Below are 22,914 nucleotides of genomic sequence, written 5' to 3'. Positions count from 1 at the left end.
ATCAAATGAATTGGTTTGTTACATCCAAAAATGTTGAAAGATGATATACATGGTACTTGAGGGAGAACATGTAATAATAATAATAATAATAATAATAATAATTCGGGATTGGTCACTCATTAAACTCCAAACTATATATAAAATAAAAGTAGTCTTAATGCCATCACATCCCACTAATTCTCAAAATTAGATAATAAGCTGTTATTGTGTAAAACCATCAAACAATCCAAACTTGGTATTCGACTCTCATCAAACTCTAAAAAGTGTGGCTCCAAAATGTGACTAAAAAACACAACCAGAGCCTTCCATCTCACTAAGGTACTTTTTCCTTCCTATACATCAACTCTATCTTTCATGAACTCATAATGCAACAGCACATTCCAAGCTTACAAAAATAATAACAAGAAGAAGAAAAGAAACTCCAATCCACATTCTCTATAAAAGGGATCTCCATAAGGTAATTGAAAAAACATACCCAGAGACCCATCCTACTACATATTATATTATTTTATATTATATAATATTTTGCATTATGTGTTAAAACTTTTTCTTTTCTTTGTGCATCACGGATCGTACCCGCAAAATGCAAACTTCTGTCAGTTTCATAGCGATGCTGGACCTGAATCTGGGCCTAGGCCCATGCTTCTATTCTTTAACGAATTGATTTTCTCCAGCCTCCATTCTCCTCTTAGCCGAGCAATAAAAGAATCAGCCTTAAGATTAACATCTGGGCTGAGGCAAAACACAGATCCACCCTCCATCATGTTGACCGTATCCGTTGACTGCCTGTCAACCTCCTCTAACTCTGGTGAGCTGCATCGTGAACTATGCGCGCTTCGCACCTTAACATAATCTCCTTTCACCGCGAATTTAAAACCTGGCACTCTGAACGGCGGAGGTGGAGGCGGTGGCGGCATTGGAATAAGCGGAGATTGCCCGCCACTATTCACATTTTCCTCATACCAATTATTATTATTAACTCTTGTCGGCAACGGTGGCCGACCGGTAGTTGCTGTATGATTTCTCCGTTGTGTTGGCGCTCTTGGCGGTGTTGACGGTGCTGGCGGAGGCGGTGGAGGTGGCGGCGGCGCTTTACGTTTGGACCACCGCTTTGATGAAGACAGTGTTGTCGTTCGTGGAGGAGGTGGTGGTGGTGGAGGTGGCGGTGCAGAGAATGAATAAATTCGTTTACTTTTGCTTCCTTTTCTGAAAAAATTATGGAAGACTGATGGTGGTGGAGGTGGCGGAGGAGGCGGCGGCGGCGGTGTCGGAGGTACAGCAAAGGACAATGGTGGTTCACTGGAAGGAGACTGAAGTATATGATCATTGTATAAGTTTCTTGTTTTCTGTTTCTTTTTCCTTTTACTCTGATGATATAATGAAATAAAAACCATCTTTATCTCCTGAGTGGCATTACTCTTCTTACGTTCGTTTCTCCTGTACTTATCCTGTGATCGATTCACAACTGGCGGGGCTGGTGGAGGCGGTGGTGGCGCTGGTGGTGGATTATTTACTCTTGTGAAATGATCGCGCTCATCCTCTCTACGAGGAACTGTTTTATAACTTCGCCTCTGTTTGTGATTATTTGTTGTTGCTGGCGGTGGGGGTGGTGGCGGTGGAGGTGGAGGTGGAGGTGCTGGTGCAGGTGGCGATGGAGGAGCCGGCGACTTTGGTGGTGAAGAACGGAGCACGTAAGTATCAACAGGAATTTCCTTGACAGTAGTAGAATCTTGATCAAACACATAACTCCTTTGTCTACGATGATGATAAATATTATTATGACTATATTCAGATGACCTAAACTTGCTTAATTCAAAATCGTCAAAGAACCTGAACCGATCGATATCATCACCGGATTGCCACAAAGATTCTTGCCTGAGATCTGGATAGGAACTGCTGCTCCTCTTTAACCTCCTCATCGGTGTAGCTGATGCAAACTGATTATCGTCAAGCCAATGACTGTGATTTGAAACAGCATGGTCGCGTTCTTTATTATTATTACTATTATTATGTAAAACGCTGCTGCTATTACTGTGATCACCGGAAGGAGCAGAATCATCATCATTTCTTCTAGCAAAGATCCCACAAAGGATTGCAAACAATACAAGAAACACATTGAGAGAGTCCCAACTCTTCTTTACTGTACTGGGTCTAAGCTTGTTATAATTAGATGATGAGGAAGAGATAAGATAAGAAATAGTAAAGAAGAAGAGAATGCAGATTAGTATAGAAAAGAGAAGGATCAGTAACGGTAGAGATTGAGAGCTACGGCTGCCGCGAGGAGTCATGGCGGCAGTGGTGGTGAGCGTGAGCTGTGGCCAGAAGGGTGGTGGGTCTCTTGCGTTTTATTTGTTTTAGGTATTTGAGTTCGGCCTTTTGGGTTTTGCTTGTGAGGAAAGAGAGAAAGCTTTCGGTATTTTTGTTGGGGATTGAAAGGAACTTAACCTTACAAGACAGAGATATGTTGTGTATTAATTTAAGAAACGAAATGCAATAATTAAAGTTCACTTAAATCATAATAAATACACGACATCTGATCAAATGCTCTTTGGTTATTTTCCTTTGAATTAAGGTCTTTTTTTATTGCTGAGTTTTATTTTTCATTGTATTTCACTTTTTCTGGGGTAAAGGTTTATAACTTTTTTCTTGACCATGACCCACTATGCTTTTGCTTTGCTAACATTTTGAATTATGGCAAATAATTTCAAATCTTTATATACAGATATTTCACATTCTATACTATTCATTGTAATTACATCTCAATATCATGCAAAGTATACACCATTAATTTTGATCTTTTTTTTCTTTTCTGGACTTCTAAACTGTAATATTCTTAGGCCGTTTATGTGAATTAACAACCAATGCGTTACCAAACCAAGCAAAAGTGATAGCTACTGGAATGGCATGCTCGCTCAAATAAATGATAAGTATTGATCAGAGAGGACGACGACAGATAGTAGATTTGACTGCAAGCTCAATTTATTTAAGTTAAATATTATTGAATTCATACACATAATTCAAACACATCCCCAACAGACAACAACAAAAGGACAAATAGCGTAAACCATGTGTTTGTCCAGACTTTGATTTGCAGAGATAAGTTAAAGTTGGCAGTTTATGGAGATTTGGTATTGCTAAAAGCAACAAAAAAAAAAAAAAAAAAAAAAAGAAGAAGAAGAAGAAATAGTTCTTGATTGTGCAAGTTATGGCCACGTGTAGTCCATATTCCGCAAGCGTATTACTGTATACAAAGACAGCATTCGTTTAGCCTTTGCCTTGCCTGTATGATTGTGGCTGTGGCTGTAATCATTGAAATCATATCCTTTACAACAAAACCATTACTTTTAATTAATCAGCTCCCCCCACCTCTCTCTTTCAAAAAGAACAAATTCAAACTCTTATAAATAACCTTTTGCCCTTTTCACTGTTTAATTACTTGTATTATTAACATTGTTTACTACTGTTACTGCATCACTAATTACTGATATTCTTTTCAATAGTCGGTGAGTTATAAATACAGCAGGTAGCAAGCAACTCTTTGATAATCCCATATATATTTCATTTTGCTAAGCCAAAACGAAATCAGTCATTTTGTAGTGTATCTAGGCGATGGATCCTGTTAACTTGATAACTCGGTATGGATTTTCTCTGCAATTTACTAATTGTGCAGAATTTTATTTCTTTTCTTTTACTATTTGTCAAATTTTTAAATTAAAACTAATGCATTTTCTAAAATATAAGTTTCAGCAGATTTTTCTTATCAGGAGATGTTAATTTTTTGTTATTGTTCATGATAAAAACAGCTAAATGGAGTCAACAAACCCAACTCGTAGACGATGTAATAGAACTCGAAAATTGGATTTTTTGAAGATGAGAAGCATAATCTTGACGTTAAGATCATACTTCCTTCCATAGTATTTATAATTACGGCTACTCAAACTCTACATTTCCAAGACTTTACACTTCGTGTAAATAATCCCAACTCAAAGAAATCCACTTTTTAATCTCAATTTGCAATATTAAGAAAACGAGCACTGCTCTTTGATGTATAAAACTCAATGAATCATTTTCTTTTCAAGCAAAAATATAAGAAAAGAGGGCCCTGATGCGTGACAAATACTGGTCCTTAAAAATCATGGCAGTTTAGGGCAACAGCGGTACCATTTGTAGGGGAAAGAAGAAAAAAATAAAAAGATATTATTTGAACCCTAGCGCTTATCTTGTTCATCATGTCCCACTCCCATCTTCCCACCAAAAGTTAAAAACTATGGTGAGGTCCCGTCCCATGCCAAGCTAGCCCACTTTCTCATCTCTGTTTTCCCTTATATTTAAAATAAATTATGAAGTATTATTCCTGTTTATTTTAGGTTGATCACAAGTAATCAAATTTTTAAAGGGCTTTTATGGTTTGTATGTATAATAATTTATTATTTAAAATGGGTTGTTGTTTGGAAGTTGAGGTCGGGTAGGGACTCTGTTACTTGGAAGAAAACTCGAGTAAAAGAGACAGGATGAGGAATGATAGCCACACTGCCACGAACACGAAGTGTCCTCTAAGTCTCCTCCCACAGCTAGCTTCCGGTGGACAGCCTGCCTCTCACGTGCCAATTCCATTTCAATCAATCAATCCTTATTTTAATATATTTTTTACAGTTTTATTTATTTATTTCTTGAATTCTAAACTTTACATCTTAAATTGACTAAATATTACAAGAAATTCTCGAAATATTATATAAGAAATTAGCAAATAGGGACCTAAATCAAAACGTATCAATCATTTATAATCCAAAAATATTTAAAAATATAATCACGTTCACAATGTTGAAATGGTAGCTTTCATTCTTTCTTCTTTTCTTTTGTTATGTGGGTTGGCTTATACTCGTACATCAATTATTTAACAAGTGTGGGCTCATAGCTTTGAAGTAGCTTATCAATATTTTGAAAATGAAAATGAAAGGAGCAAATATTATATTAATTCCAAATGGGACTATTAACAAATATTAATTAATAGAAAGATTATCCTTTCCCTCACCCTCTCCCATCTAAAACACTTGTTACGACTGAACTTTCATTTCAATCAATATCATTTTGCTCTATAATTCATTAATTAATTTGAAGATTTACATAAGAAAATAACGGGTTGCTTTTGGCTTAAAATATTCATTAAACAAAAGCAGAAGGATTTAAAATTTTATTTATTCTTTTTGTAATTGCTTCACCATTATTCCCTATGCAAGGATACATGATAGGGTTATTTTAAAAAAATAACATTAAAAAATGGAGGCAAAATCTTATTTTTATGGGTCAAAATAGTTTTATGTGTTTTTAAATTATTTATTTATTTATATAATTCTTTTTGAAAATTGCATTATGATATCATTTTGATATTTTTATTTTATTTTTATACATTTTAAACTGCATTTGATATATTTTAGTATATTTTTTGAAACACAAGTCTTCATATCGTCAAAACAAATTAGTTGCTTATTTTAAAAAATATATATTAAATACTATAAAAAATATAATACCATTTAATTCAATAATATCAAATATACATATATAAAATAAAAATGATAAATCTATTTTATTTTTCCTGATTTAATAATAATACAAATTAAAATAAGATTTTTTCGGTATCTTTTAGGTAAAACCTTTAATATATTTTCCGATAAAATTCTAATAAAAAATATTTATAATAATATAAATTAAAATCAATAAATTTTTAGTATATTTTTGACAAAATTTAAAAAGATATAAATAAAATATAAAATCATAATAATATAAATTTAAAATAATATCATTCAGATATCTTTTAGTATTTATTTTCTGAAAAAAATATAAAAATAAAATTTTAGAAAGTGTTTGTTATTGTTTTTGTTTCGTGTTTTTCATTTATTTTTTCATATAAAATAATACTTATTATAATTATTTTTATTTTCTCTTTTCAAAATTTCTTTCATAATATTTAAAAATAAAATTTATTTTGAATAAACCAGTAAGTATTATTTTATAATTTTTATTTCTTATTTTTTTTCTTCACATTTTTGTTTTCTATTTTTCTTCACTTTTTTCTTCCCGCAACTTATCTCTTTTTTATTCTTTTTTCTCTCATTACATTCTTATATATAAAAAAAAAAATACTTCTTAAAAAACAACAACTAAAAAGCATTAAACACTTTTAATATTTCATAAAAATCGAAAGATAAAAATTACTTTATCATTAAAAATATTTCTTTTTAAAAATAGCAGTGCCCTCGCCCTGCATAATTGTTCAATTGGACAATAAAATGGCGATAATCGCTTAGGTCTGAGCCCGTTTTGTAATTGTCGTCGAGGGCCCAATCCTAAACGACACCGGTCAATAGCATTTGTCCCGGTGGCTCTTGATTCGCGGAAGCTGAAAAGATTCGAACCGGTGCGTATTGGTTCTCGATCAGGAAAAGAAAAAAAAAGAAGAGAAAACCCTAAAAAAAGGTATTAAACCCTGATTCACCTTCTCCACCAGCTTCATCCATTGGTTTCTCTCTGCAATCGATTTAGGCATTTTTTTTTAAGAAAAAAGAAGAAGAAAATGGTGTGGTTCCAGTGTGAAGATTGCGGAGAGAATTTGAAGAAACCTAAGTTACCTAATCACTTCAGAATTTGCTCTGCCACCAAGGTCCCTTTATTTTTCCTTTATTTTAAGTTTGCTTTTAAGTTTAACCTAAAACAAGCTGAAGCTGTATTTTGACGTATAGTGGTGGTGGTGTAGCTATCATGCATTGATTGCGGAGAAATGTTCGGTCAAGACAGAGTTCAAGGCCACACTCAGTGCATTACTGAGGCGGTTAGTTTCTTTCTCATTTCTTTTTCTTTCTTTTGCATATATGTCCATATTCAATTTAAACGCTTTTATTTATTTATTTTTTTTCTAGAAATTATTTGTAATTTGTATGTGTTTAGGAGAAGTATGGCCCAAAGGGACAAGGGAAGATTTCAAATGGTGCAACACCTAAATCCAACAAGAAGCAACAACACCCTGATGTTGATATAACCGTTGGGTTATCTGATCGCCCTCCTTGGTTTTGTAGGTCAGTTCAACTTGTTTATTTTCATCAAATTTGAAAGCACCAAAAATAAAAAACCATGGATACTTGAGGAAAATTCAAGTAGTTGAGGGACATTAATGAGATACACATCAAGACTGATTAGCTTCTAGTTTTGGGCATTGGCGTGTCTAGGCTCTTGTGAATAGATTGAGAGTTCATTTTCTGTGTAGTTTTTAATATATCGAATGCTAATTCACCATTTTTCAAATTATAAATATAATGGTAGTCGCTGGTGGTGAAGAGTTCAAATCTTTGTCACATAATGACCTCCCAATTTTAAACATAAGATTAACGCATATGGGTTGAATGGGGTTTGATTTTGTCAAATTTCCTGTGGATTTATAGTCTCTGCAATACCAGTGCTACTAGTAAGCAAACGTTGCTTCTCCATGCTGATGGAAAGAAGCATCGGGCGAAGGCCCGAGCTATTCATGCTGCTAAGCAGCAACAAGCTAAACAGACAGAAGAATCTGCTGCAACAGGAAACACCACAAATGGTGAATTGCATGATAATAAACAAATGGAGGAACAAAGAGAACAAAATACTCCTGCAGCACATGCCAAACCCGAAACTGACACTGAGAAATTGCAATCAAAGAGAAAAAGAAAAACTAATGAATCTGGAAGGAACGATGCTGGGGAAAAGGCAGGAGCTGATTCTCCAGATGAAACAGAGGATGGTCAAGCCAAAGCAGAGGGACAAGTGAGTGAGCTGAAGAAAGCTAAACGTGATGGGCTTAATGCTACTGGCTTTACAAAAGAAGATACTAACAAGAAGATAAAGTTGAAGAAGTTGATTAAATCAGCCTTGAGAACCGTATGTATCTTTGTTAATTTTATTTTTCTTATATTCTTTTTTAATTCTATTTTATTATGCAGTAAATCATCCTCATCTTGATCAAACAAACACGCATAACATTAGCCTCATGTTTATGGCCACTGAGGCAAATCTAATGCACAAAAAGTGGCTTGAATGGGTATAGGAAGCCTCTCTATAACACTAATTGAGCGTACATTGTGCTATATTCCATTACTGTCCTTATTGAACATATATTCTTATTATATTTTGCATGGGTAAAACAGAATCCAGATGGGGTTCTGAAGATGAAGAAACTGAAAAAACTTGTTTTCAAGTCTCTACGGGAATCTGGCATAATAGAGGATGAAACCCGAGTCAATGATATGCTCGAGCAAAAGGTCAGGCCTCCTAAGACGTTATATTTTTGTTCTACATTTCAGTTTTTTATTTTTCTATTTCCTAATGGTGCTGCTAGCTGATAAGGACCATATCCAATTTTAAATTATATATTGATTTTGTTTCTTGGTGGATAGATCAATACAAGTTCCAGATTCAAAGCTGATAACAAGTATGTGCGTCTTGCGGCTAAAGATTGAAATATAGACTTTTGACTGTATAGAAGAGAATTGCTAATGGATAGCTTGATCAACTGCAGTCTGCATCATATGTTAATTTACTCATTGTTTGAGAATGAACGTGAACTGGTCCTTATCTTGTTTACGGACCAACAGTTTTGGGACCTTTTGGAGCTTGTGCTATTATTTAGTTTTCTTTTCTATTACTAGAGCAGTATCACGGAAAGTTCGATGATTCTTGGCGATTCTCAGTTTTAATTCATAAAGAGAGAAACTATTCAAAACCATCATTTTGTAAGTGAGGTTGTTGCATATGGAATGGCAGTTGTTGAAAACTGAAGGCATTATTTTGTAAGTGTTATTGCCTATAGAATCGCAAGCAGTTAAAAAACACCAATCTGTAAGGTCGTTAACTGTGGAATGGCAGATTCTTGTATGCTGCTGGTTATACGTCATTTATTTGCTATCCATCAATATGTTGCTGCAATTCTACACAGGTTCTGGATTTGGTTTCTTGCTGTGGTCTTAGAAAATTTTCAAACCAAACTGTAGAATACTGATTTGCATTATTATAAACTAAATAGAACTGTTTAGCTGAAAAGATTAAACTAAACTAAACTGAAAAATAACGGTTTGATATATAGTATTTTAAACGGTTGACACTAGGAATTTTTTTTCTTTTATAGGAACGCTATCAGTGGAAGAAATAGCCATACAAACGTTTGAAATAGAATTTGAACGAGGTTTTCTAATATATGGTGCCTACTTGATTATTACAAGTTCAAAATTAAAATTTAAACAAATTTAACATTAAACAATTTAAAAAGTTAGATAACCCATATTATAACATTTTATATACAGATACCATGCCAGGTTTAGTATGGTTTAGTGGCGTTCTTTGAATAATGAACAGTGTTTAGCGGTTTTCTGAACACCCCTAGTTCTGGATGTTCAGAATAAATATTATTGTAAAGCATAATCCTTGGAGTCCATGGAAGCAGGCACGTAATTCAGCAGTAAAGTTACAAAAAGAGAGCAGTGCAAGGCCAATTTCGCAATTACCTACAATAAGTGTTTGAAAATCCGTTTCAAAATAGCATTGATGGAAAATCCAGTCCTGTGACAACAAATAAACCTATTTGATCTGTAAACTCATAATAGATTATTCACATATTAACAAAGCCTCAAATATAAATGCTACAACACTTTGTATAAATGCTAATTGACGATGTTCCCTAGCACTACAAAGCCACAGGTTCAACCAAACAACGTGGAATGAAGTTTCAGGTTTTTGTTTGTTTGTGAAGTGTAGGTATATCTCCAACTGTCGATGAACAATCTTGCAATAATTTCTTCTTGATGGCCTTCTGCTAGAACTTTCTTATCTACATTGCATAGGCAATTTCTTCCAGACAGATAGCGTCTTGTTTTAACATGTATGCGGTTAAGAGCAGACTTGCAAGTGAAGTGCTGGGCTAAAAGAGGGCTGTATAAGCTATTATGATCATCAACAGGACAGAAAATGCCATTGCCTGCATTGGGAATTGCATTAAGGTTTTAGGAGTCAAATCCAGTAGGCGTTGAAGACATTAAATATTTTTTCAAGAGTGGGAGAGGGAGGAGAGGAGAGAGAGCTTACAGCAATGGCAGCTGCAGCAAGGCCTGCTCGCTCCCTAGGATCCTTGCGGTAATAGTTCCCAAAGTAAAGAAATGTGGCATAGTACCACATCAATGGGAACGCGAACCCTAAAAGAAAACTGCATAAGAAGGTATGACTGTGAGAATTTGTGAAATTGTGTGCAAGAAAGTATAGTGTGAAGAATACTCACGAAAACCATCCTACACCACAACCGAAGCAGGGAAGGGGTTTGTCATAAATCCCGATTTGGAAGTCCTCAGAATCTCTAAGAAGGGTATACTTCCCCTTTTCTCGATCTGCGCCATCTGGGGCTTGCCCTACCATTATCACAGTGTCTCTCAGCTGTTTGGATAAACACTTAATATATGCTATATAATTTATTTATTGGACAGAAATAGAACTCTATATGGTAAATAAAATATTTTAAATGAATAATATGATTTGGTGAACATAGAAATGAAGCAGAAATGTCACTCTAAAAGCAATAGAACACATTCAGAACCAATAAATCAGTCTGGAGATTGAGGAAAAAATGAAACAAAGCAGCAAAATTCAATGACAATGATGTAATTTGCAACAGGTAATGGAAAGTAATTATCAGTTTCTAATAAAATGTAATTCACCACAATGTAATTTGACATCACAAATTACTTATTTAGCTGGTTATTGTTTCCATAACTACCTTTGGAAGCCGAATAGTACCGAGCAGATGGCCTGAGAAGATCAATATGCTTGTCAGATGCAGATTTCACCAACTCAAGGCCAGTTCGTAAACATTCTTTCTCTTCAATAGCAATATCTGCAGTGCCAAGAAGTTGGATTTATGTCGATATAACTTGGTTAATCTTGACAAGTTAAACGATTAACTTTCAGTGTTCAGCAACCACAATTCTCACAGAAGAAAAATCCAAAGTAAAAAAGGATCTTCGGTAGAAGCTTAGCCTAGATATTCCTGAAAAACTCTTGTTCTTTAGCATATAAAGATATCAAAATATCATTATCCTATTACTATACTAGCAAAGATCCGTATGAAAACAACTGTGCGGCCCTTATCTCCAGCACCTAACAGCGTCAAATTCCTATATGCATCAAATGGTTCCCACTAGCTCATACAAACAAACCCAGTTTGTTGCATAGGTGATCATGATCAATTACAAAAAAATCATTTTACCAGGTATCTGGATGATGCGTAAAAACATGTGAGCAAATAAATTAAGAAAGGTATAGTACTTTGATCCATGGCTATTCAGCAGGTTGTACTCCTCAGCTCTGACAGCCCCGAACAATCCCTGCTTCAGAAATTAAAGAGGCGCTTAGGATTAAATTCTTTAGGGAAAAAATGAAAAGCAACTAAATTGACATGTTCCACCAGCAAAGAAAATTTATCTCAAAAACCAGAAAACAAAGAATTCATAAGTACTTGAGGCATGTATATGTTGATACAACGCATTAATGCTTTTTCTATTACCCCTCGGAAATAAATCGAAATCTTTCCAGAGGCATGAACCAAACAAGAAATTAAAATTAAAATTAACAAATCAGCTAAGATGTGAAATTGTTATACATAAAGTGCAGTAACAAACTTAAAAACAGAATAATAAACTTTAGCTGCAAAAACCAAATAAACAGGCCAAAACAGTGAAAGTCAACAAACCAACAGACCTAAACACAATTTGAAACAATCCACAAAATCTCATCTGGGAAACAAAGAAAAGAAAAGAAAAAGAAAACCATACATACCCAAAATACCAAACATTACTTACTCACAGGCAATATTAAACAAACAACATAAAGCATTCAAATTTAGAAATAAAAATAAAAGTAAAAAACAAATTAGAAATAAAAACATAAGTAAAAACAAAGAAGCGTTCTTGCCTGTGGGAAACGGGAAACTGGATAGTGAAAATCTTTGGATGGGTATTTATATAGATCAAAGAAGTGATACAAAAGATGGGTTTTTTCTTTTCCTCTCTTGATAAGCATAAATAGAAGGGCTTTAGATGACAAGTAAAGCTGTTTTTTGTTTATTGTCAATCACTGAAGGCAGAGCAAAATTGACTCTCTTTTATGTACCTTTTCTTTTCTTCTAATATAAAGAAAACAAAATGTTCTTTTTAAGATTTCAATAATAATTTTTTGAATTATATAAAATGATAAATATAATTTTTTTTTTTTTTGTGGAGTAGTTTAAAGGTTGGTAGGTCAGAAAATAATGAATTATGATTGGATTATAATTATTTTAAAGACAATTATACCCTTATTTCATCTATGTTAGGTATCCAAAGCTAAGGTTTCTTATTGGTCAACAGTGAGAAACAATTCTATTTCTTTTTGTTTTTTTTATTATTTGTACTCAAATAATGCCGACTTATAGCCGGCAATATTCCCATAATTTTATTATTTTTATTTGCAAAGGGCACATAATTAATGTATTTGTTAATGCACTAAAGTTTCCATTTTAGCATTTACCAAAATAGAATTTGTGTAAAAATGATTTATATGGTGCTTGATGATAATGAATTAACAAGGTGCTTCTCAACTTAATATTCCCTTTATAGTTTTCAAAGTGTTGTATACTGAAAAAAGAAAGAATATATTTATCTAAATAAATTAATGATACCGGCAGAAAATATGATTCATCACATTTCACCAAATGGTCTAACCTTCAACTCAAAACAAATAAATATATAATTAATATAATAATTCTATAATTGACCACTTGCAAATTAAAAATTCTCAACATACGATTTAATAATTAGATTATTAATTTATATATATATATATATATATATATTAATTCTTAAAATTTAATTTTTTTTTGACATGTGTGTTTTATTTTTAATACATAAAATTTTTATTTTGACATGTATATTTATTTTGAAACATGAAATTCAAATTTATGTGTAATTTTATAATTTTTTCTATTAATTTTTTGATTAATAAATTACATATCTAATTAAACACTCATTTTAATTCTAAGAAATAACATATTAATAATAAATTAATTTTTTAATTAAATAATAATTATTTTTCTAATTAAATCATAATTATTCTAAAAAATAGCATATTCATTATATTAACTAATAAATTAATTTTTTAATTAGATAATAATTTTAGTTATAGAAAATAATATTTTTAAATATTATATTTACTAATAAATTATTTTTAATTATATAATAACTTTTAATTATATAAATAGTAATATCAATTATATTGGTAGTACTAATTTACATAATATTAGAATTAATAAATAGATATTTTAAAATAATATTGTACTAATAAAATTTTGAAAGAATTAAAAATATTTAAAATAAATAGTTAATTTGCTATTATTTTTTAAAATATTATAAATTAATATTAAAAATTAAAAATATTAAATTACATTTATAATTTTAATTTTATAATCAAAATAATAACGATAGTCGTGCAATGTATAAATAAACGACTAATAAAAAAGTAATTTGACCGGTATCTATTTATAAAAAAAATATTAGATACATTCCCCCATAATAAAAGATAAATGAAAATAATAATAATAGAATAATTTTTCATTACATAAAGATTACACATTACAACAAAATTTTAATAAATAATTTAATAATTAAATTACTCTAGCGATCAGTAATACAATTGGTATTCACTTGTAGAGTAAAATATTTTAAATTTGATTATTTTCTATTAATATAGTAAAATTTATTATCCACTAAATTAAAAATATTTTCTCATTATATGATTCATGCTCTATTGAATTCCAATAAATAAAAAATAAATCAGATTAATATGATGATAGAATACACTTTTTTTTTTTTTGCTGTTTTTCTTTTGGACGAGATTGACTTCCTAGTGAAGGTCTATTAGTACTGTGCAGAGCTAAGCCTAGAAGACTATTAGAAATTTAAACAAACACCCAAATCAGAAATTCTGACCCAAGCTTTAAGCCCATTAAAGTACTTGCCAATCTCCACAGTCCACAGTCGTCAAGCCTACCGTTCTCTCTCCTATGTCCGTATCAGTCAAGCAAGATAATGCAACAAAAAGTAAAACCAATGTCCAGCAGCGAGCAAAAGCATCCACAATCCAGGGAAGGACACGTACTAAATTATACAAAGTGCACATTAGCAAAGGACACCTTCTCTTTTCTTCTGTATACTTCTACTTGTTTATTTATTGTTTCTTTCTATTCTTGAGCTATTTTCTTGTTATTTTACGGGCAAAATTTGAGATGGGTGATCATGAAGTAGTTGTTAATAACAATCACCATGAAGCTAGTAGGGATCAGGGTTTTGTTTTAGACATATACCCACTTAGTAGATACTATTTTGGATCAAAAGATCCTCTTCCTTTCAGAGATGAGACTTTAGTTGATCGTGTACAGAGGATGAAATCCAAGTACTTCTCTAATCTCTTTTTGTCTTTTGGTTTAAAGGGTTTTCTTTACTTTGCTTTCTTTGAAGTGATTTCGAATTGTTTTTGGAATTAGCTATCTTGCTCATGGATTGAGGACATGCGTGGAGGCTGTTATTCTGGTCTGTTATCAGCTGCCTTTATTTTTCTTGCTTTGTTCTTTGATAGTTTTTAGACATTTTAAGCTTAGTTGTATTAAGTTGGTAACTTTTGATTAATGTCGATTAAGAAATGTTAGAATTGAGATTTAAGATGATACTGATGTTATCAAATCAGGTTGAGTTGTTCAAACACCCCCATCTTTTGCTATTGCAAATTAAAAATTCCATCTTTAAGCTTCCTGGTGGTCGCATAAGACCAGGTGAATCAGGTATTAGTTTGTATTTTATGCATCCTATTACATGAAACTGGCGATGCAAAAAAAAGATTCTTTAAATAAGTAGCATACTTGTAAGGTCTGATAGAACTGGGATTTGTTTTCGGATTTTCTAGATATTGGTGGATTGAAACGTAAGCTATCAAGAAAACTCTCTAATAATCAAGATCAAACTGACTGGGAGGTAATTAGTTTGCATATTTGGTGCTTATCTGGCAGTATAGCTATTGCAGGTTGTGTTGGAATTACATATATATATTTTTTGTCTTGTCCAGGTGGGGGAGTGCCTTGGGATGTGGTGGAGGCCTGACTTCGAAACTTTGTTGTATCCTTACTTGCCTCCTAACCTTAAAACACCTAAGGTGATTAAACTGAAACTGCTCTATTGCAGTATTATCCTTGCAAAGATTTCTTAAATTCTTTGTTATCTATTTATATAGGAGTGCACAAAACTCTTCCTTGTGAGGTTACCAACGAGTTGTAAGTTCATTGTACCAAAAAACCTTAAACTGCTAGCTGTTCCATTGTCCCAGATCCATGATAATCACAAGGTACAATTCTTTGTCAGGATTTGTAAATATGGATGGTATTTTGCATTTAGCTGTCTGTTGAGGTTGGATTGATCCTGTACGTTATCTTGATGGCTTGCTGTCAAGTTTGTGATGTTATTAATACTATTGTTTGGTGGGTGAGAGGGGCTGTTTATTTTGGGACCCTAAGATGGCTACATGATTAGTCTCCATGAAATTCTAAAGCATGTAAATTTACTGAAGTTAATCAAGCTGGTTGTCATTTGTAATCTATTTCGATTGTTCATTTCGTAGACATATGGAGGAATAATCTCAGGAGTTCCACAGCTGCTATCAAAATACTCCTTCAGAATAATCAATTCTTGAAGTGGGCATTCTCATAGTGACTGAGTAGACTGTGAGGTAAGTAAAGAGGGGGCCTTTATGCTTTCGTTGGAAAAGGCTCATTGCTGAGACATCTCTGCTTCTATGACAAATCTTGATTCACACATTGTATATTCAACAGATTGTTACTGTTATACCTGTGGTCAGTGTTTATCCTTTGTAATTTATGAACAGAGCAATATAGATGTTACATTTGTGTCTGGGTGTTACTTTTCACCATGTTTCCTTAATATTATTGTTTAGTTACATTTTTTTATTTCAGTACTTCATCCATATCTGTTGAGAAATATTATAATTTATTAATAATAAAATGTAATTTTTTTTTATATGAAATGATTGTATTTACTGTATATTTTGGCTTGTAGAACCTATGAGATAATCATATTGATAAAATAATTTGACGAAGATTCAAAGTATTCAGAATAAAAAGAAATTGTAAGTGGGTAAGAATATTATGAAAGTATTGTTTTCATTTATCTTATATAATATATTAAATAGGTTACAAATAATAATAAATATTTTATTTATAGAAAAAAGAAACAGGAGACACTCCTCACCTGTTATTGCACCGTGTTTAGTGTTTAGTTCCCACATAAAGCGGAAGAGTTGAATTGTCTCTGCTGACTTATATGAACGTCCCGACAGTTTTTGTAGACCAAAGAATTTGAAACAAAAGCTTAATTTTTATCAGCTAATTTGGAGTTATTTTCTTCCATTAATACTAAGTGATCCATTTCTTTTTTCATTTTTTGTCCGTACAATGTAACCTTTAAAAATTTCTACAAACTTATATCTTAATATTTTAAAATCAATAAATAAATTTCTAAAAATATTAATTACTACATTAAGTGAGCAATAGGTGAGTAGCAATTTTGATTTTCTTCGTATCAAGCAAGCAAAATATGAATAATAATTGCTAGTCTTTTTGTTGAAGAAGAAACACAGAAAGGGACTCCAGAAGTACAGAAGTAGGAGTCTCATAGACATCACAGACCTCCAGATAAGGGAGTAATCTTTCTTTTAAAGAAGAAAATGTCACTTCAACCTTATTTAAAGTTAAGAATTAGACGTTCACATAGAAATAGACAGACGTTAGAACATAAGGAGGCACCCGTTAGAACAATGTATATATATATATATATAATCAATATCTCATTGTAAACTAAAAATACTCAACACAGAAAAGCTATACATCATTTAATAATATTTTCACACTTTTAAGTGCTTAATTGGTGGGAAAAATATAAAGTCTTTGATTATTTTTAAATTTATTTTTACTTTGGTTTTTTCAGACATAAGTTTTCCAGTCATAATTGTGATCCTGTAATGCCAGCAAGGATGTTTTGCTGAAAACAGGGTTCAGCATAATCCATGTCATCATGACATAGGCACTCTGGCTTGCACATTTCTGGGGCTACATCCCAGACAAAGTGTCTTCTGACTTGTGCAGCATAAATCTGGTTGCCAGATGCTTGAAAGGAGTGAATCTCAAATCTCAAGGTCCACATCCAAAAGGCCCAGTACTATTCCAAATTTGACCTAAAGGCAGGCTTTTGGCAACTCGGTATCCAGCCCACAGAGAGATACAAAACTGCATTTTGTATCCCTAATGCCCAATACCAGTGGACTGTTATGCCTTTTGGGCTCAAGACGGCCCCACTTTCAGAGCAAGAAGATCTTACCCCAGAAAGCTTATTTGGGTTAGAAATGGAGTTCTCAGACTCCACAGAGTCTTCACAAGAATCTTCTTCAGATTCAGATGATAGTGAAATACCAATCTTGATGATTGGTCTGCATGAAGAAAGTCAGAAGGATATTCTGGAAGATGCAATACAATATCCTCTCTCTCCAACCCTATTATCTTCCTTCTTTGTTTCTCCTCCATCTCCTGAAACTTTTCAATTTACTACAAAACCTCCTCCAGTCCCATATATTCCCATACAGATACTGTCCTCAAAATACTCCAAGCCTGTTCCAGTAATAGCTTTCTTTGACACTGGAGCTCAAAGAAGCATGATAGTGGGTATCCCACTAAGACTAATAATACAGCACTATCAAACAAAGGTTAGTGGATATCCCAATATCCCACTAAGACTAATAATACAGCACTATCAAACAAAGGTTAGTGGATATCCCACTAAGACTAATAATACAGCACTATTAAACAAAAGTTAGTGGATGGATGATGACTCATATGATGACGTCTTCTGACCACATACAATTATCGGCCACTCTTTTATATTATTGTTTGTCCTTATTATGTAAGTGGAGTGTATTATTAGTCTTAGTGGGATATCCACTAACTTTTGTCTGATAGTGCTGTATTATTAGTCTTAGTGGGATATCCACTAACTTTTGTTTAATGTGTCTACACCATTAGTCTGCACCTTCAATGGACATCAATCAACTGAACAATCCATTGAACATTTCTGTTTCTCTGATCTTCCAACTCCTCTGGATGACCCTACCTTAACCAGGGCACAACAAGAAGCCCTCATGCAAGACTCCCAGCCAATGGATGATGACTCATATGATGACGTCTTCTGACCACATACAATTGTCGGCCACTCTTTTATATTATTGTTTGTCCTTATTATGTAAGTGGAGTGTATTATTAGTCTTAGTGGGATATCCACTAACTTTTGTCTGATAGTGCTGTATTATTAGTCTTAGTGGGATATCCACTAACTTTTGTTGCTACGATCTGTTTCTGGTGTAATCCAAAAGAGCTAACTCAGCTAATTTAAAGATCCAAAAGAGTAGAAAGACCCCCATGGCAAGAGGCCGCTTGTGTCTTAACTTGAGGATCTGTCCATGCTTTGAGTTTACAGCATGAGGATTATGCCATGAACAGCTCTCGGCTCCCCTTTTGTATCTCTCTGTGGGCTGGATACCGAGTTGCCAAAAGCCTGCCTTTAGGTCAAATTTGGAATAGTACTGGGCCTTTTGGATGTGGACCTTGAGATTTGAGATTCGAGGGAGAGGGAATTTGTTGTCTTGAAGGAAAGCTTATTTGGGTTAGAAATGGAGTTCTCAGACTCCACAGAGTCTTCACAAGAATCTTCTTCAGATTCAAATGATAGTGAAATACCAATCTTGATGATTGGTCTGCATGAAGAAAGTCAGAAGGATATTTTAGACAACCTTTTGAATAATTCCTGTTGATCACACAGTCTCTTAATGGAAGAGAGTGTGAATTGCCAGATTTCTCCAAGAGTAATAGAGGTGACTGGTCTCTTTGTAGCCGCAATCATATTGTTAACCTCAGGTTGTATCTCATCTGGTGAAAATAGCATGGTATTCCAAAGCTCTGGAATTATTGTCTGAGAATAGAAGGATGTCGTCGATATAGATCAAAGAAGAGTAAAGGATAGGCCCAAAAATCTCAATCATTATCTTCTGAAATTGAGATGGGGCCGTCTTGAGCCCAAAAGGCATAACACTTATCTCCTGAACATCCAAAGCATGAAAGTGAGTTATGGTTTCTATGGTGCCTGTCTACAGTCTGTCATCATGCTATAGAGGTGCCTATTATGAATCTCTTACACTTCTTTAAGAAAACCATATCTAACAAGATAGATCATCTTGTTGAGATCTCCCATATTCCTGATAACGTACAGATAGAAGATACTCTAGTACCTATCATCAACCTTTACAACATATTCAAGAAACAAAACTTTGTTAGAAAAACCTTTAACCAAATCATCCACAAAAAACCCCTCACAACACTCAACACTGGTAGTGTTGTTTTGACTTTCTTTCCAAACTTTAACCTCTCTCTAAGTGATCCTTATCTATCCACTGCCTTGAAAGTACAAGTCCAGATCACGGGAGCTAGTCAAGTTGAAAATGCTCTCTCAGCGACTCTTCACCATCAGATCCTTTTGCTGTATAAAGAGGGGATCTGTGGCTTGAACTGGTTTTGATTGAGCTGCCTGGAGCTTCTCATAATTTGTTACCCACTCAATAGGAATTAGTTTTTGTAGATCTTCCTTTTCAAGCTGTCGAGCTTAGAGAGACTTGTTTAGAGGAAAACTTGCTTGGCTCTTATTATCAAAGACCTCTCCTTATATAGAGTGGAGAGTCGGTAGAAAATATACAAAGGTTAGTGGGTATCCCACTAAGACTAATATGGCACAACTCAACATTGAATATGGCAAACCCCCTTCTGCAACTTGCAGAATGGAGATTGAGTCAGATCCAAAGGTTTATAGGCTGGAAACCCGGTACCCGTCCAGTTTTGTACAGGAGGTACAAAACGTTGGGCCAAACTCCTACAATAGTTCAAGCTCCTCGACAGCTTGAAAAGGAAGATCTACAAAAACTAATTCCTATTGAGTGGGTAACAAATTATGAGAAGCTCCAGCCTCAATCAAAACGATCCCTCTTTATACAAGAATCGAAGCCGAGGAATCTTCCTCAAAGACCGTCAATTTTCCAAGCATCAATGATACAACCAGTATCACGGCCTAGGGAGAAGGTCCCTATTCACTCCTTTCAAGCATCTGGCAACCAGATTTATGCTGCACAAGTCAGAGGACACTTTGTCTGGGATGTAGCCCCAGAAATGTGCAAGCAAAACAAATTCAACAGTTCCTTGGAATCCTGAATTATGTTCGAGAGGCCATTCCACACCTGTCTGGTTACACGTGCCACCTCTCAAAGATGCTCAAGAAGAACTCCATTTCTAACCCAAATAAGCTTTCTGGGGTAAGATCTTCTTGCTCTGAAAGTAGGGACTCTATTTCCTCTTCAAAAGAGTCTGCAAGAGATAAGGAATCCTGAATTATGTTCGAGAGGCCATTCCACACCTGTCTGGTTACACGTGCCACCTCTCAAAGATGCTCAAGAAGAACCCTCCTCCATGGGGAGCGGAACAAACGACAGCTGTCAAAAAATTAAAAGAGCTGGCCCACAATCTGCCACCTCTTACAATCCCGTCAGCAGAAAACAGATTTGAAGTTTCAGTGTATGACCTAAACTGTCTCTTGAACTTTATACCAGTTGGAAGGATTTGGAGCTTTTGAGCTTGGTGATAAACATCAAATCCTATCAGAATATCCTTGCTTGGAAGATCTGAACCAATGATGTGCGTCCACACAACGCAATCAGGAAAGAACTGAATTCCGATCTTCTGTCTTGTGATCAGAGTAGTTTTGGATTACACCAGAAACAGATCGTAGCAACTATTAGAACATTGCCATTGGATCAAGAGAAGAGAAATGAGAAAGTTAGAAAGCCATAAGAGAGTGCAGAGAGAGTTTTCTTAGAAGTAGCAGTAAGTGAACACTGAGAAAGTGAGGAGGATTGAACATATTCTTTTATGGTGAGGGGTTTTTTGTGGATGATTTGGTTAAAGGTTTTTCTAACAAAGTTTTGTTTCTTGAATATGTTGTAAGGGGTTTGCCATATTCAATGTTGAGTTGTGCCATAATTTCTTTGAACTCATCATAAGAAACGTCAATGACCGTTTTTCCTTCCCTGGCAAGAAACTCAATTGCCTCGTCGAACATTGGCAGTGGCTTTTTATTCTTTTTCTGGGAACCATCTAGATCCCGATCATCTGGCTTAGGATGAATCTCCGAACAAGGAGTATCCAGAGACATCTTTTGCTCGGCTCACAGCAGTGCTTAGTTGTGGACCTCTTAAAGCCATTGACAGCTAAGAGAAGGAGAAAAGCATAAAGGCTAGAAGCTCGTCAATGACAACATGGTCCGTGGATTTCATTTTCTCCATTATTATGATCATTCTCCTAACATAATGCACTCGAACTCGGATTTCAGCATTATTGCTAAATTAGTGCATTATTGTTATTTTTAGGAATGATAAGCACAGGATTGCTGCAGCACTTTCATTTGACTGTGTTTAGATTGTCATTATTACTTTTTTTTACTTTTTCTTTATTCAATGTCGTCATTACATTTAGCAATGAGAAACTCTTAAGAAATTACAATTGTCAACCTTTTGGATCCTTCCATTGAATTGCTTTGTATAGAGAGACAATCATCTCGTAGCTAAATGAAGATAACTCTATATGCAATTAATATTAGACTAATATCTTTAATTTGCATTCGGTGAAATGGACTATTTAAGAGTTTTCCCATAAATTTATTTACTAAGAGCATCCTTGTCAATACTCTTTATATGCACTTTTATTAAATTATAAATAGTTAATTTTTTATTTATTTTAGTTTGTATTGAAATGTGTGTATTCCAATTATGTTTTTATTTTATTCTATACTTAAATTTTTTATTAATAAAATAAAAAAAATAAATGATTAAAATAGAGAATGTGACTCTTAAAAGAATAAAAAAGGTAAGAGAGATAAATAATAGAATATACTTAATAGCCATTAAAGAGTTTTTTTTCCATTCTAAAATTTATATATAGAAAAAGAATGAATTAATGTGTCTTTTGGAAGCTTAATTTTTGCATATGCTCCTATAACAGAGAAGAAACATGACTTAATAACTTATTGGGATACATTAAGCAGTTTAAATTAAAGATATATTTGCATGATTTTATATATTAAGGGTGTTTGTGAATATAGTTGATCGGTTTAAAAGTTATATGCTAACTCAAATCATATTGGTCTAGTTATACTTATTTAAAAAATGAATCCAATATTTAAAATTAAAAAACTAATAAATTTGATTTTTAATTGAGTTGGATTTTAAAAATCAAATCCGAAAAAATAAAACTAAATAAAAAAGTAACAAATAAAATTACATATAATTATATAATTAAATTTGATGAATGAATATAGTTAAATAAATAAAATTTAAAATTAAATATTATTTTTTGATGAAAATAATAAAACTAAATAATATTATTAAAGATTTAAGAGAAAAAATAATAAATAAATAATAAAATTATTGTCAAAAATGTTAAAATTATAAAAGAAAATATATATAATATTAAAATGATGTATTTCTATATAAATTATATTTTAGGTTGAGTCAAAATTTATTATAATTTTTAAATTTAAAATTAAATTTAATCCATTTTTATTCGATTTTAAACATTTATAAATCATTTTTAACTCAAAACAATTTAAAATTAATTTCAATTTTTATCGGATTTCTCGAGTTGGTTAAGTCATTGGTTTGGTTGAACAC

General features: G+C 33.1%; 4 protein-coding genes across 8 annotated transcripts; 2 read left to right on the top strand and 2 right to left on the bottom strand.

Moving 5' to 3' along the window:
• Positions 1-204: 204 nt before the first annotated feature.
• Positions 205-2,483, bottom strand: LOC107260871 (ras-associated and pleckstrin homology domains-containing protein 1). The gene has a single exon (XM_015716190.3). The coding sequence runs from the start codon at positions 2,286-2,288 to the stop codon at positions 603-605; it is 1,686 nt and encodes a 561-aa protein (XP_015571676.2). The 5' UTR covers positions 2,289-2,483; the 3' UTR covers positions 205-602.
• Positions 2,484-6,243: 3,760 nt separating this feature from the next.
• On the top strand, positions 6,244-8,936 carry LOC8272527 (UBP1-associated proteins 1C). Of its 3 annotated transcripts, none has more exons than XR_007215145.1 (6): positions 6,244-6,658; positions 6,752-6,826; positions 6,943-7,070; positions 7,434-7,905; positions 7,968-8,065; positions 8,172-8,285. XR_007215145.1 is itself a non-coding variant. In XM_002514044.4 (6 exons), the coding sequence occupies exons 1-6, from the start codon at positions 6,572-6,574 to the stop codon at positions 8,481-8,483; spliced, it is 939 nt and encodes a 312-aa protein (XP_002514090.2). In that variant the 5' UTR covers positions 6,246-6,571; the 3' UTR covers positions 8,484-8,936. The 3 variants fall into 3 exon arrangements, 2 of the variants coding, with proteins under 2 accessions (XP_002514090.2, XP_048227992.1); XM_002514044.4 differs by lacking the exon at positions 7,968-8,065 and adding an exon at positions 8,421-8,936 and having other exon boundaries at positions 6,246-6,658; XM_048372035.1 differs by lacking the exon at positions 7,968-8,065 and adding an exon at positions 8,421-8,936 and having other exon boundaries at positions 6,246-6,658; positions 6,738-6,826.
• A 594-nt stretch (positions 8,937-9,530) lies between these two features.
• LOC8272528 lies at positions 9,531-12,186 on the bottom strand. The gene is made up of 6 exons (XM_002514045.4): positions 11,977-12,186; positions 11,332-11,390; positions 10,784-10,900; positions 10,292-10,418; positions 10,102-10,219; positions 9,531-9,994 (listed from the first exon to the last, which is right to left on the bottom strand). The coding sequence occupies exons 2-6, from the start codon at positions 11,339-11,341 to the stop codon at positions 9,938-9,940; spliced, it is 429 nt and encodes a 142-aa protein (XP_002514091.1). The 5' UTR covers positions 11,342-11,390; positions 11,977-12,186; the 3' UTR covers positions 9,531-9,937.
• Positions 12,187-14,026: 1,840 nt separating this feature from the next.
• Positions 14,027-16,011, top strand: LOC8272529 (pre-mRNA cleavage factor Im 25 kDa subunit 1). 3 transcript variants are annotated; one of them, XM_002514046.4, is made up of 7 exons: positions 14,044-14,490; positions 14,582-14,627; positions 14,782-14,875; positions 14,998-15,065; positions 15,157-15,243; positions 15,322-15,432; positions 15,706-16,011. In XM_002514046.4, the coding sequence occupies exons 1-7, from the start codon at positions 14,102-14,104 to the stop codon at positions 15,775-15,777; spliced, it is 867 nt and encodes a 288-aa protein (XP_002514092.2). In that variant the 5' UTR covers positions 14,044-14,101; the 3' UTR covers positions 15,778-16,011. The 3 variants fall into 3 exon arrangements, with proteins under 3 accessions (XP_015571671.2, XP_048228380.1, XP_002514092.2); XM_015716185.3 differs by lacking the exon at positions 15,322-15,432 and having other exon boundaries at positions 14,027-14,490; XM_048372423.1 differs by lacking the exons at positions 14,782-14,875; positions 14,998-15,065 and having other exon boundaries at positions 14,036-14,490.
• The last annotated feature ends 6,903 nt before the right edge of the window (positions 16,012-22,914 follow it).

The sequence above is a fragment of the Ricinus communis genome, chromosome 3 (genome assembly GCF_019578655.1).
Source record: "Ricinus communis isolate WT05 ecotype wild-type chromosome 3, ASM1957865v1, whole genome shotgun sequence".
In the NCBI taxonomy this organism is placed as follows: domain Eukaryota; kingdom Viridiplantae; phylum Streptophyta; class Magnoliopsida; order Malpighiales; family Euphorbiaceae; genus Ricinus; species Ricinus communis.
The sequence above is the reverse complement of the archived record's forward strand: the minus strand, read 5'-3'. Positions and strand labels throughout refer to the sequence as shown.

What these genes read in the sequence shown, in the direction of transcription:
- LOC107260871 (XM_015716190.3), bottom strand. Translation starts at nt 2,288, where the DNA reads ATGACTCCTCGCGGCAGCCGTAGCTCTCAATCTCTACCGTTACTGATC.
- LOC8272527 (XM_002514044.4), top strand. Translation starts at nt 6,572, where the DNA reads ATGGTGTGGTTCCAGTGTGAAGATTGCGGAGAGAATTTGAAGAAACCT. An exon ending in CTCAGTGCATTACTGAGGCG is followed by an intron (nt 6,827 to 6,942) that starts GTTAGTTTCTTT and finishes GTATGTGTTTAG; the next exon opens with GAGAAGTATGGCCCAAAGGG. An exon ending in TTAAATCAGCCTTGAGAACC is followed by an intron (nt 7,906 to 8,171) that starts GTATGTATCTTT and finishes TGGGTAAAACAG; the next exon opens with AATCCAGATGGGGTTCTGAA.
- LOC8272528 (XM_002514045.4), bottom strand. An exon ending in GTACTATTCGGCTTCCAAAG is followed by an intron (nt 10,419 to 10,783) that starts GTAGTTATGGAA and finishes TGATAATGGTAG; the next exon opens with GGCAAGCCCCAGATGGCGCA. An exon ending in TGTGGTGTAGGATGGTTTTC is followed by an intron (nt 10,220 to 10,291) that starts GTGAGTATTCTT and finishes CTTCTTATGCAG; the next exon opens with TTTTCTTTTAGGGTTCGCGT.
- LOC8272529 (XM_002514046.4), top strand. Translation starts at nt 14,102, where the DNA reads ATGTCCGTATCAGTCAAGCAAGATAATGCAACAAAAAGTAAAACCAAT. An exon ending in CATAAGACCAGGTGAATCAG is followed by an intron (nt 14,876 to 14,997) that starts GTATTAGTTTGT and finishes CGGATTTTCTAG; the next exon opens with ATATTGGTGGATTGAAACGT. An exon ending in CTAACCTTAAAACACCTAAG is followed by an intron (nt 15,244 to 15,321) that starts GTGATTAAACTG and finishes CTATTTATATAG; the next exon opens with GAGTGCACAAAACTCTTCCT.